The following is a 13,936-nucleotide window of genomic DNA, read 5'->3' as shown; positions in this document are numbered from 1 at the left end:
AGTTTCCTGCTGTAAGTCACTCGGATGTTGGATCACCAGCCACCCTGGATGAATGTGGTGTAGGGAAGGGAAGGGAGGGAGGGGTCGTTTTCTTGGGCCTGTTTTTAGGGTACGGTGTTGGATGGGCTAGCTTGTGGTTTATCCAACGTTAAACTGTCGTTTTGTTTGTATTTAGGAAGTTCAGAAAACCACGCAGATGAGATCAGAATTCAGACGACATTTATGAATGGTTCTTGCAGAACGAACGTCACCTTTTCATTCATCATGAAATCAGACCACCGCCTACGCTTTCGTGTCATCCTAAGAAAGAATCCTTGGAAGAGAGCGATGAGGTCCCAACACAATGGTCCTAAACAACACAACTGAACTTTCATGCGTGTTGACTTAGCCTGCCCAACAGAAAGTGGTGGATTTGGTGGGAATGGCTAGCGCTACGATTCAGCTGCTCAGGACGTGTTCAACAAGTCTAATTCGCATGCACAAACAAACACCCACAATAAAACAAAAATTACAGTTTCCCAGGATGTGGCGGACGGCAAATGGGTGTGAGCATGAGCATAAATATAATATGTGCAGTCCAACTATCAGCTTAAGCTTCCATGCTTTAATTTGGTATCAGAGCATATGTGCAGTCTAACTATCAGCTTAGGCTTTTAGTTGAGATGGAGCACATGCTTTAATTATGGGGATTATGCATGTAACAAGATCAATCCAAACAATGCAAGTGTTGATGATAATCTTTCCCTTAAATAAAACAATTAGTGTTGTGTGAATTGTGAAATAAAATTTCTTAAATTGTTGGGAGTTTCAAGTTTCAACACTTGGGGCTGCAGGTACAAAGATATGAGTTCAGTTCATATAAGGAACATCCCCCACAAGAAAGCCCTTGGTTTTTTACACAATATAGACCCTTTCCAGTTCAAACATGCATCATCTGTTCTGTACAGGGGCAATCTCAATTTACTCGCGAGAGGACGTCAAAATATAATGGATCACTTGGAATTCATACTTTATAGTGGAACCAACACTCAGGCTCACTGATCTGCATTGATCCCGAAGATGCGAACTTTGTGCATATGAGGAAACTTGGCAACAACCAATATGAAAACCGCCAGTGTGTTCAGGAACAGCATTGGGTGTTGATAATCAGTTGTGTGAGAGGCTATTAAATACCTGCTCAACCAAAAAAAAAAAAACAAAAAGTCTTTTTCATGCTCAGCAAATTAAGGAAATCTAATAGATGCAGTTCAGATAATTCCAATAATATCTGCATTTTCTTCTTCTTTTATCTTTAATACTCTTGCACTGTTGCACACATAAAGAAATAATTAACAGATTGCTACTCCATATTCTCCCAACCCAAAAATAGAAAGAGGATATAACAAAAACACAAAACTGTCCATCTGTGACCACTTTTTATCAGCCCAAGTCACCAAGCCAGCACCTTGATTCAACACGGAAATTATTCCATATCCCAGAAATGTTGCATTCCTTTTTCCCTAGAAGTCAATTCCAGCTCTTGTTGCTTATTTATTCCATAGATGATTAAAGTATATGTTTTATGTTTACTTTCAAAACCCCTTTCAAATCATCCTCCAACATTTGACTCAAAGCAAAGCATGTGTCTGATAAAGCATCTAGGTTATTGCCATGATCAAACTTTTTCCAAATTCATCAAGCAGCCCGTAACTTGTGTCAGATTAGAAAGTTGGGCTTTTCTGCCAGAGTGTATGGGCAATCTAAAGAAGGACAATGGAACAGTACTCAAAAGACCAGAACATCAATTATGGCTTCTTACTCCTTAATTTACTCTCTTATCACTTTCATAAACACTCTGGGTTCTTCCTTACAGACAAGAAGAGCTTAATTGACAAGAGTTAGCCAAACCACATAGAGGCTAAGCTTAAGGCTTAAGTATATTCTAGGCACTGCTTCAATATATGGAAAACACCATCTTATTAGTGTTCAAAACCATACCCTGTTGCTACACTTCCCAAAATCCAATTTCAGTTAAAGAGTGGGGTAGAGTGATCAAGATTAGACCCTCTCAACATAGCCATGCACATAAAGGCCGAGCTCAAGCGTACCCTTGTTAGAACAACAAAGGAGCTCTTCAGTGACTATTAAATTGTATTGAATATAAAGGCACACAATGGAAGGAATGTGCTCAATTTTGCATAAATTTCATAGGAAAGGAGGAGGTAGACAAAACACTTGTTTGGATAGACATTATGGAGCAAGATAAACTAGTTATTGCAATTAATATGGATTTAGCATTCAATAGAACAAATAAAGACATAGAATTCATGTCTTTGACCACAAGTAAAACTAAAGAAAGCATACATTAAATCCTAAAATCAATTAAAGTATGCAGCACACATCTCGCAAGAGGAACTGCAGAATTAAGACAAATAATTCATATGAGAACGAGCAAGCAATTTCATCCATCTACCATTTAACCAATTGCATAGTTGCATGTAACAAGAGATATCATATATGACACGGTAGGCATCAAAAGTCAGCCAAAAAGACTGGAGCATTGAAGTAAATACTCACAGTACAACAGGGACAACTGTCAGAAACTTTCTATTGCGTGTAAGCTGCTTGCCATTATCTATTTGTTCCCACCAAGTCAACCTATTGTAAATACCCTGGTCATCTGCAAAAGGTGTTCCTTTCTTCCAGTGAAAGAAGTGATATGTAATCTGCAGGAAACACCAAGACAGACAAAGTGATATGAAATCTACAGGAAACACCAATTAGACATCATTTCATTTTCATTAAATAGGATTGCATCCTTGCAGAGATAGACATAATTACATAAAGGACACACCTTGAACTTCTTTCAAGGTTCTATGCACCCTAATGGAAGTAATAAGTGTTTAAGCCCCAAGTGTTTGGTCTAAGGAATGTTATATTACCTCAGGGAATGTTAGATTGCTAGAAATGTTAGATTCCTATAAAACTAAGGTATGTAATATAAATCTATTTGGTTGAAGAATTATTTTTTTTTATGTTATGATGATTGTTTTTACTTGAATACTGCTAACATATTTATATGTATTTTAATAAATTTAAAACTAAAATAAATAAATAAGACAATGGTAAAATATAGAAGTTAATGATTTAAAATTAATTAAGAGTTTGAACACTAATTAACTAAGGCAATGGATTAAAATGACAAAATTAGCAATAATACAAGGGAATGTGAGGATGCCTAAGAAAGGGAGGGTATCTCAGTTAATTCCCCGGGAAATTGCTTAACTTGAACCAAACATGGAAATCTTATATTCCCAGGCAAATATAACATTGGTTATCTTATATAACCTGAACCAAAAGCCCCCTAAAAGTAACAAAATATCCCCTTTGCAACATCCTAGAATTCACATAACCAAGGAATCACCAGAATAAGATGCAGTTCAGCATCATAAATTCGCCCACCATTTCAGAGTACATCTTATGAAATTGCTTCCACCGATAGCTAAAGAGATGGAGCCAAACTCGGCATATTAGGTTTACTAATCAGTACCAATTACATCTAAATTCTAATCATAACAAGTTTCAATTGCAATCTCTCGCGTCCAAGCCTCTAATTGCAAATTCATTCCCGATACAAAATCAACAACTAGTAAAACGACGGAGCACAAGCAAACAAACACCAATCAACGAGCATAAAGCGAGAAGTAAAATACGCAGAAAATCCAGAAACGGATCAATTTAATCAGACAAGCAAATCTACGTATGAACTAAATGGTACCATGAAATGAGAGAGGTTGACGATTGTCCAGGCGGTGCCGGGAGAGGAGCCGAAGACGGAGAGAACAACGAGCCAGGAGAAGAAGAGGATAAGGATGTAGGTGGACCACACCCCTGGATACGTGAACCACTCGGTGTTTTTATTCAGATCCGTGGACGGCGCCGCCCTGACATACAAATTCGCCATCCAATTCAAACACCAGAGGCTCGCAAAATTGGAAGATCCGACGATTGGAAGCCCTTGCTTGGAAAAATGGAAAGGATTGGGCGTCTTCTACCTACCAACCCAACCCAACCCAACCCGCAATCTCAAACAAAGAGGAGAAGTAAAAGTGAAATAAGTGAAACGTAGACGAAAATCGAAAAGCGAATCGCAGAATGAAAGAGACAGGCGAGTATATAGATGGATGAAGATTGAAGAGGAGAGGCAAACTCGATTAGCTTTTATGTAGGGGTAGGGGGTGGGGGCCGGCCCTTGCAGAGATTCCACAGATTTTCCACTTTTTGTTTCATTGCTTTGCGAATTGCGTTTGCGGACACTAATTTCTTCACGGTGTTGCTTCATTACATTTTTTGTTTCAGTAAAATCCCTTTTTTTAATTTATTTTACTCCAACCACAAGCTCTTCTCCATGTATTTTCATATTAACAAATTAGGAATGACGTTTATCCTATCACTAATCTTTATCCACACCATAAGATCCACTTGAGAATAAGTGATAAAATTATAATTATATTAAATATTGTTTTTAAATAATAAATATTAAATGAAACAAGTCATATAATTAACCCAATGGGGTACTTCAAGGGGCAAGTGAGCTCTCTTTGTGCGGGAATAATTTCCTCCTAGAGCGAACGTGAGTGCACCCCGACCTTTAAACGGACGGACAAAAACCCGGTGAATTTAAAAAAAAAAAAAAAAAAAAAAAGCCATATAATTTATATTGCCAAAAAACTTGTGTGGGACCGTCTCACGAGTCTCAATTCGTATGGGTCGAATTTTTTATTAATGTGATTAAAGGTCCAACCCATTAATCAAACATCCGACCCATTAGACGGTTTCACACAAGTGTTACCCATTTATATTATATGGTGGAATGAAATCCATAGATCTGTCTTGATCCAACGCACAAGATTAACCCACTTTAAAAAAACGCACAAGAAGGATTTTTTTCGAAATTCTTCTTACTTCCTAAAACATATTTTGTTAACGGTCTTCTCCTCAATCTGAAACTCTACTCCATTCTTTCCTTTTGATCAACGCCATTCGATAAACACTATTTGATCTCCTTCTTTCGCATATCAGTTGCAAATTCTTTTCGATCGGCATAATGGATGAAGGTAAACTCAATCACAAATTCTTCTATTTCGTTTTTCGATTATTTTTTAATCATTCGTAGACATGAAATTGTTAAACCATTCATAATTCATAGAATTCAAACTCTTTAATTGTTAATACACATAACTTTGCACTTGACTACATAAAATTGCGCACTATAAGACACGAGAATATGCACTTGAAGGTATTAAAAGTAGCAAAATAATATACACTTAAAATTACAGCCTTGTGCAGTCCAAAAGCACAACAATATGCACTATAAGAAATAACAATAAGCTTTGTACGACATAAAAAATATGCACTAGAAGTCATAGCGCAAGAAAATATACACTGTATGCAGATTTATTTGATTAGTCATAAAAATGCACTGAAAGTGATAAAATTGTGCTCTAGAAGGCACAACCATGCGCACTGGAAGCTAAAACTGAACTTTTAGGTGGTTAACAATGTGGACTGTAAGGTTAAAAATGTGCACTATAAAGATGAACAATGTGCACTGTAAGAATGAAAAATATGTTATGTTACGCAAAAAAAAATGTGCACTGTAACAATGTGCACTGCAAGGCCAAACAATGTGCACTGTAAGCCAAACAAAGTGCACTGTGATACACAACAATGTGCTCTCTAACGCCAAACAATATGCTCAGTAAGGTCAAACAAAGTGCTCTGTAAGGCCAAACAATATGCTTTGTAATGTCAAACAATGTGTTCTTTAAGACCAAACAATGTGTCCGGTAACTTTATAAAGATATGATTGACTATTTTCCTCGTTTTATTATTAATTTTTAAAAGATTTTCTCTTTTAAAATCATAGACTACTTTCCATAAAATTTGGTAGCATATTGCATGCCAAAAACCATATAATAAACACATTATATTATGATTTATTTGATTGGCCATAAATAAATGCACAGAAAGTAATAAAAATTGTGCTATGGAAGGCGCAACACCTACTGAAGCACAAAAAGTCAACAGATGCCTCCACTGAGGCTCGAACCCACTCCCTTCCACATGAGAGTATACATCAGGTACCACTTGATCACAAGGTCTTTGGCAATTGTTGTTGTTGTTGTTATTATTATTATTATTATTATTATTATTATTATTATTATTATTATTATTATTATTATTATTATTATTATTATTGAAAGAATTACTACTACTACAACAACATAACCACATTTTAGTCATTTTGTCGCTTATTACCTTTCAATATCTTGTACTCCTATTCTTGCATACCAAACACTGTAATTTCAATTCCTACTTTATTCATTAAATTGCAATTCCACCAAATTACAATTCTTTTCCCTCCTAATTCCCTCCTCCAACCAAATGCCATGTAATAATAATAATAATAATTCTTTCAATTTAAAAAAAAAAAAAAAAAAAAAAAAAAAAAACAAAGGGTATGAGTGGAGGGGCAAAATTGTTTTTACACCAACAAAATTGCCCCTCATCTCAATCGAATTGCAATTCCCCCAAAGCTACACTCAACCAAACAACTAAGATCATTTACCATGGAATTGCAATTCCTAAGGGGGACCATAGGAATTGCAATTCCATGATAAGAGAAAATTGCAATTTCATAGAAGAGTTTTTTGCAGTTTTGGTCCTACAACTATTATGGCACTAACATTTTGAATCCATGACTATCAAAACTTGCATATTTGGTTCATGAGTATTGATTTTTTAGCAAAATTAGTCCTTCCGGCCAACTCCTGATCAAAATTTTACCGGAAAATTTTTTTTCTCCTTTTTCACAGGGACACAATGGTCTTTTCATTTACCTAAACTAATGACCTAAAGTATATCTACGCTCTTTTTTCCTGAACCTTCATCTTCATCGTCAGATTCATCTAGATCTTCATCTTCTTATGTCCTTTCCTCATTTTTCTCATCTTGAACATTAATTTCATCTTGCCATCTTCTTCTCCATAATGGCTAGGTCTTCTGCATCCTCAAACTTCCAAAGAGAAAGAGAGAGTATCGATAATGGCGAGGCAACTCCAATTGGTGAATGTAGATGTGGACAACAATTGAAGTTAATCACTTCATGGACAAATGAAAACCCTGGGCGAAGGTTTTGGCTATGTCTAGACAATGGAGTAAGTTTGTTACCAGATTTTCCTTCGATTTTCTTATTAAAATTATTTTTTTCCTACCATATTTTCCTTCGATTTTCTTATTAAAATTGTTTTTTTTTATAAATTGATATTCCAATTGTGTTATAATAGATGAGTAAAGGGTGTGGGTTCATACAATGGTTCGACCCTCTGATGTGTAAGAGGTCAACGAGGATCATTCCAGGACTGCTTAAGAGGTTGAATAAGCAAGATGAAGAGTTGAAGTCATTACAAATGAAGCTTAAATTGGCTGTGGATAACTATTGGTTTAAGAGTTGGCGATTTAAAGTTGTAATGTTGGTATAGTTGTTCTTAGTGGTAGGTTCTTGGGTAATGGTATAAATTGATTGTAAGGTCTTTCTCAAGATTTTTGTGGGCCCAAACATCCATCTCATCATCTAATATCTCACCCAATCCCAAAAACTCTTCTTCCCATTAGTTTTAAGTTTTTTCTCATTTTTTGTGAACCCACCATTTTACCATATTATATTTTAATTATTTCTTTTATCTATCAGCATTCTTTTTTGAAAGAAATTATCTATTAACATTCTAAAAATTATAATTATAATTGTAATTATAATTATAAATTTAAAAACAATATTTAATTTAATTAATAATAATAAATTTAATAACAATATTTAATTTAAAAATTAAATAATAATAAATCTAAAAAAAAAACAAAATAAGAAGCTGGTCGTTGCAAATATGCAACGGCCAGCATTAAATTAAATAAATAATTAAAAAATAAATAAAACAAGAAGCTGGCCGTTGCATTTGCAACGGCCAGCATTTAAATTAAATAAAAACAAAAAAAAACAAAAATAAACAGTGCAGAGCCCAACGTGAGAGAAGCTGGCGTCTGGCATTTTTGTTTAAATACCCTGGCAAATTGGGGGTTGTTGCAGGAGAAAAATATCTCCAAAATGCAACAACCCCATTAGTTAAAAACTAGAAGCTTAAGATTTTGTTTCTTAAAATTTGTGCCATAACCCACTAATGGGAAAGGCATAATCCTTTGTATCAATTAATGTAAGAAAATGGAAGTAAAAATATTTTGCAGTGGCTATGTATGAGCATTATGTACTGGATTATATTTTGCATTCAATGAAATTGCTTCCTTGGTAATTGAGTAAAAAAATATGAACATTCTGAGCTAGAATTGAAGATTATGAATGCAGTAGCTTGTTTATGTAAGGACAGAAATTTGACTGAAAATTGATTGAAAATGCATATGAAGTGGCTGAAATTATGTACTGAAAATTGACCAAAAACAATGCATATAAATCTTTCAATGAAATGGCTTACTTACTAACAATTAACCAAAAAACAGAACAACACATTGCACATAAAAAAAAAAAACCATAGTCTTGATTGGGGTTTCAACTTGCCAAATATCAGCGATACAAAAAAAAAATTCAAATTCAAGTTGACAAAAAGAACATAATTACATTTTGAGTTGTTTTAACCAAAACCAAAACATTCCTAATTATAATAGTTTGACAAAAAAAAAAAAAAAAGCTGTCTAACATTAATTGGTAGATATGATGCACTAATTCTTAATGACTTCAGTAGGGACTTCAACTTGGGCTGCAACAGTGACTTCAACATGGCTTGAAACTTGGTTGTTTTCTAGAACTTCAATTGGGACTCCATTTGGTATGAGATCATCAAAATTGAATGAATTTAAAGTCATCTCAAAATCAATATCTTCTTGTATTAAAACATCATGGCCTTCAGTAGGATGTGGAATGCAAACACCATGGACTTCAATAGGATGTGGCCTGTAAACATCATGGACTTCAGTAGGATTAGTAGCGAGTTCAACAAGTGTCTCAACAGTGGGCTCAATAGGTTGTTGCTTTCTAGAAGTTGAATTGGTTTGTTGTGACTTCTTAGATCTCACCCTTTTCCTTGGATTGTTCTACAAAAACAATAATATCAATTCTTAAAAATATTAAGGTGAGCACATAAAAAGCTAAACAATAAATAAAAAAAAAATTTACCAATTTTTCTGTCAACTTTGGATCTTTAGGACATCTCCTACTATTGTGGCCAGGTTGTTTGCAATTGGAGCAGTGTAATTGTATTTGAGACATTGCTACTCTTTCTCCATCTTTTGTGATCTCACCAACTGATTTTTTTCGTAATTTTTGTGGCCTCCCTACTCTGGCAGTGTACAAAGGGGGTAGAGGTGGAACTTATCACTTAAAGACCAATCATCAGGGCCTGCCATTGGTTTGATACATCTTTCATAAATCTTCAAATATGTTTCTTTAGAATAACATGGATGGATGTAGTCATATATAGGTCATTTCCCATGCTTAAGCCAAATAGCACACACACCATGTGCACGTGGAATACCAGTGAGGTCCCACTTTCTACATGAGCAAGTTCTTCTTTGCAAATCCACTCTATGTTGTGTCTCATACATGCCTCCAATCTCAAATAAGTAGGTATCACATTGATATCCTTTATAGTCAACTGCTTTTTTTCTCAATAACCTTAACTTTCTCCAAAATCCTAGGACAAATACTATCAGTCCACTTTTTCCCTTTTTCCCTACTGTCAAATAGCTTGGTCATTAGCTGCTTTCTAATTTTTTTTCTAGGCATGAAATTATTGGTTGTTTATATGCATCAACAATTGCAGCATTAAAACTTTCACATATATTGTTAACCAACATATCACTGTGAGAAACAATGGTGAAATGTGACCTACTCCATTCTGTTGGATTCTTATCAGATAGCCAAATATATGCATCCTCATCTAATTGTCTTGGTTTTCTAATGCCATTTGTGTATGAATTCGCAGTTGTTGCTCTAGCAGCCTCCCACAGTGCATCCTTCAATTCCTTTCCCTGAAATCCTGCAACCTTCATATTCCCATGAAGGTGCCTAATACAAAATCTATGCTCAACTCTAGGCAAAACAGTTTCAAAAGCTGGTATTAGCCCCTTTTGTTTATCTGCATAAAAGTAAAATCATGTTCCATTTCCTCACTAATTTCCAAGTCTATTTTTAAGAGTTCTAAAAACCAACTCCAAGATTCTTTTGTTTCACCCTCAACAATGGCATATGCAACATGGAAAATGGAGTCATTAGCATCAATTCCAACTGCAGTAAGCAATAAACCCCCTATTCCAGATTTTAAATGAGTTCCATCAACTCCCAATATTGGCCTACAATATTTGAAACCATTCCTATATCCATCCCAACACATGTATAGTCTAAGAAATCTTTTTGCCCCACACAGTTCAATATTTTTACTCAACTTCAACATACACTTTGCCATAGGATTAGTCCTGTTAATTTCTTGGCAGTAACTACAAAGCTTTTTGAAATTATCCTCTTGATTACCCCTTATTTAAATTTTTGCTTTCTTCATAGCTCTATAGGCTTGATGTGTACTAATAAAAAACCTTTCATCTTTACACACCTTTTGCCTAAAGTCTTCTATCTTCCAATCCTCATGGTGTGCAATCTCCTTACTCCACCTCTTTGCAACCACAGTTGAAGTAGCTAGCTCTTGAATTTTCAGAATTCCAACAACCATCATGCCTATCTATCAGTCTAAGGATGCTCCAAGATAATGAATTTTGTTGCTTTCTTTGAGCTACTGTCCAAGGACAACTAGTATACTTGCATTTCACAACTAATCTCTCATTGGCATTCTTTACAATTTTTATGTCTTTTCCATTGTTAAATGCATAGTTGGTGACTGCTTCCTTAAACTCTCCTTTGCTAGCAAAAGTCAAGCCTAGGACAAAAGTGGGATCTCTTATATCAGTACATGCCCTAAAAACATGCCACTTACCCACCACTACATCACTATCTGAGTCTTTTAGTGATGCCTCATCAGATAGATTAGGTTCATCCAAGTTTCTCTCCCAACTTTTCTCACCTGTTGGTTCATTATAATTAATTTCAACACCACTGTACTCAATTGTGGGACCAACATTCTGATCAAAGTCAAAATCATCTCTATTTGGTGTAGTATTATCCATTTCATACTCACTGTCACTACAGTCCTCTGACTGCCCATCATTTTCTACATCACCCTCAGTACCTTTATCATATTGTATTCCCTCTTCTACTATAGTAGAGTTCACCCAAATCTCCACTTCCCTATTTGGATTTAACTCATTTACCCCCAAAGACCATACTTCATCATCACTTTGCAGTTCTCTTAAAGTAGATTGTGAAAATGCATAACACTTTACTTCATTACCACTGTACCCTAACTCTGTCAACTTCTCTCTCAACACTATGAAACCATATTCATCCTGTTTAATGTTGTTGAAAAAAGCAGTTTGACCCCCTACATATGTTGGTCCCTTACCCTTATTAATTGTCCCAACATGTAACAATTTAAGAGTAAAACTTGATTTATACCCTGTATCACCTGCTAATGACATTGTTTTAATTACAAGTAAGCATAAATTAAACACAAGTATCAAATTGCAAGAATAATGAACCGCAAATCATAAATACAAGAAAACAAATGTGTGTATATACACATGAAGACCTCTTCACAATTGATATAAACACATGGACCCCATTTATTACATTGTGTATATGAAAGTGCATGTCACATTCTGGTCCACACATAGCAACATTGGTACTGCAGACTTACAGTGCATAAATAAATTAAAGTAATGGAACACTTTATATGAAACCCAGACTTACAGTGCATAAATACTTCATAATATACTTTATATAAACACAATGCATAAAGGCATTCAGGCATCATATCAACACTACTAAAATCACAAAAGCATAGTACGAACAGCATAACAAAAGCAATCACAAAAGCATAGTACAAACAACATAACAAAAGCACCATTCGAACTCACACACATATAAACTACATATATAGACACAAATATAGTTAAAATTAACAGTTTAAACATCGAAAACTTACTGCTTTGCAGAATATTCGAATTACTTCTGAAATTATGTGAACTCATTCTTCTCTTTTAACTTTGGAGAACTTGAATATTATGAGTCTTTCTAAAATTACTTTTGAAATAACTTCAACACCATGAAATCCCATACGAAGGCACTGGTGTGAATTTTACTTGGATGAATTTAAAAGATGAATTTAAAATTTGTTGAAGGTTAGGGTTTATTGGCATTGATGGTAAATTAGGTAAAAGAGGGTGAAGGATGGTGAAAGTGTGCGTAATTGGTAATCTGAGCTTAAGTTTATCATTTATTATTATTATTATTATTATTATTATTATTATTTAGGTCATTAGTTTAGGTAAATGAAAAGACCATTATGTCCCTGTGAAAATGGAGAAAAAAAATTCCGGTAAAATTTTGATCGGAAGTTGGCCGGAAGGACTAATTTTGCTAAGAGATCAATACTTATGGACCAATGCAAGTTTTGATAGTCACGAATTCAAAATGTTAGTGCCATAATAGTCATAGGACCAAAACTGCAAAAAAAACTCTTTTATAGAATTGCAATTCCCTCCAACCAAACCATGAAATTATAATTCCATGGCGTTTGGTATGAATGAAATATTTGGTTCGAAAAGATTATAATATAATACAATATTGTTAACATAACGTACAATTTGACAAACATAAAAAATCAGGCGTAATTCAGGATTTAATCTGCATTAGATTATAAGTACCGGAATGGTCCCTCGACTATTGCGAAATTACCAATTTGGTCCTCAACAATTTTTCGTACCCAATTAAGTCCCTCGATTTTGAAAATTTTAACCAATTTGGTCCTCCGTTTATTTTGTCGTTAAAATTGGGACGAAATTGGTAATTTGCTATAGTCAAGGGACCAAATTGGTAATTTTTTTATAGTCAAGGGACCATTTCAGTGAAAAATTAACTACCAATTTGGTTCCATGACTATAGAAAAATTACCAATTTGGTCCCTTGACTATAACAAAATTACCAATTTGGTCCTAATTTTAACGGCAAAATAAACGGAGGATCAAATTGGTTAAAATTTTCAAAGTCAAAGGACTTAATTGGGTACGAAAAATTGTCGATGACCAAATTGGTAATTTCGCAATAGTCGAGGGACCATTTCGGTAATAAACTCTAGACATTAAAATGATGAGAAATGACTTGATTTGTAAATTAAAAGGGAAGCTTCTATTGGAGTCAACAATATAATGAGAAATACTATTCAACCGATTTGGGTTTTCTTTATTGGCAGTTGTCTGCTGTTGAATTAGATACCAGGCAGCGTTCTCAAACTAAATCCACCCAAGAATTATATGATGTCCATTTCAACAAAATTTTAAGGCATTGGATATCGGTGATAATTGTTTAGTTATCAAAGAATAGATTAAATAATCATGATTTGGACGTCATAAATGACCAATTCAAGCTAAAGGTATTCATATATTAATAATTAAATATCCAATAATATGTCATATAATTTACTTATAGAAAAAAGTGGATACTTTATTATAAGAGTAATTTTACATGTACTTCTATTTTATACTCCGTTCGTCTCATTTTATGTGTCTGGTTCGATTAACAAATCAGTAGTACTTAAAAAAAAAAAACGAGTCTTGACTAAAGTTATTTTTAGTTCAATTTTTCATAATATTAAGTTTATTATTAGTATATAAAATTTATATATTTAGAAACTATACTAAAAATACTATTAAACACACAAAAAAGTCAAATTTAAAAATAAGTAAAAAATACTAAAGAAAATAAACAAAAAACAAATAATTGGTT

The 13,936-nt window shown here is 34.1% G+C and overlaps 2 protein-coding genes across 2 annotated transcripts; one reads left to right on the top strand and one right to left on the bottom strand.

Annotated features, from left to right (window-relative positions):
* Positions 1 to 745: 745 nt before the first annotated feature.
* On the bottom strand, positions 746 to 4,249 carry LOC115999855 (ORM1-like protein 3). Its single transcript, XM_031239793.1, has 3 exons — positions 3,758 to 4,249; positions 2,557 to 2,705; positions 746 to 1,173 (listed from the first exon to the last, which is right to left on the bottom strand). Exons 1-3 carry the CDS (start codon positions 3,941 to 3,943, stop codon positions 1,035 to 1,037), a joined length of 474 nt encoding a protein of 157 aa, XP_031095653.1. The 5' UTR covers positions 3,944 to 4,249; the 3' UTR covers positions 746 to 1,034.
* A 2,706-nt stretch (positions 4,250 to 6,955) lies between these two features.
* LOC116000450 lies at positions 6,956 to 7,728 on the top strand. Its single transcript, XM_031240539.1, has 2 exons — positions 6,956 to 7,199; positions 7,329 to 7,728. The coding sequence occupies exons 1-2, from the start codon at positions 7,032 to 7,034 to the stop codon at positions 7,521 to 7,523; spliced, it is 363 nt and encodes a 120-aa protein (XP_031096399.1). The 5' UTR covers positions 6,956 to 7,031; the 3' UTR covers positions 7,524 to 7,728.
* The last annotated feature ends 6,208 nt before the right edge of the window (positions 7,729 to 13,936 follow it).

This window comes from Ipomoea triloba, chromosome 12 (assembly GCF_003576645.1).
Source record: "Ipomoea triloba cultivar NCNSP0323 chromosome 12, ASM357664v1".
Taxonomy (NCBI): domain Eukaryota; kingdom Viridiplantae; phylum Streptophyta; class Magnoliopsida; order Solanales; family Convolvulaceae; genus Ipomoea; species Ipomoea triloba.
The sequence above is the reverse complement of the archived record's forward strand: the minus strand, read 5'-3'. Positions and strand labels throughout refer to the sequence as shown.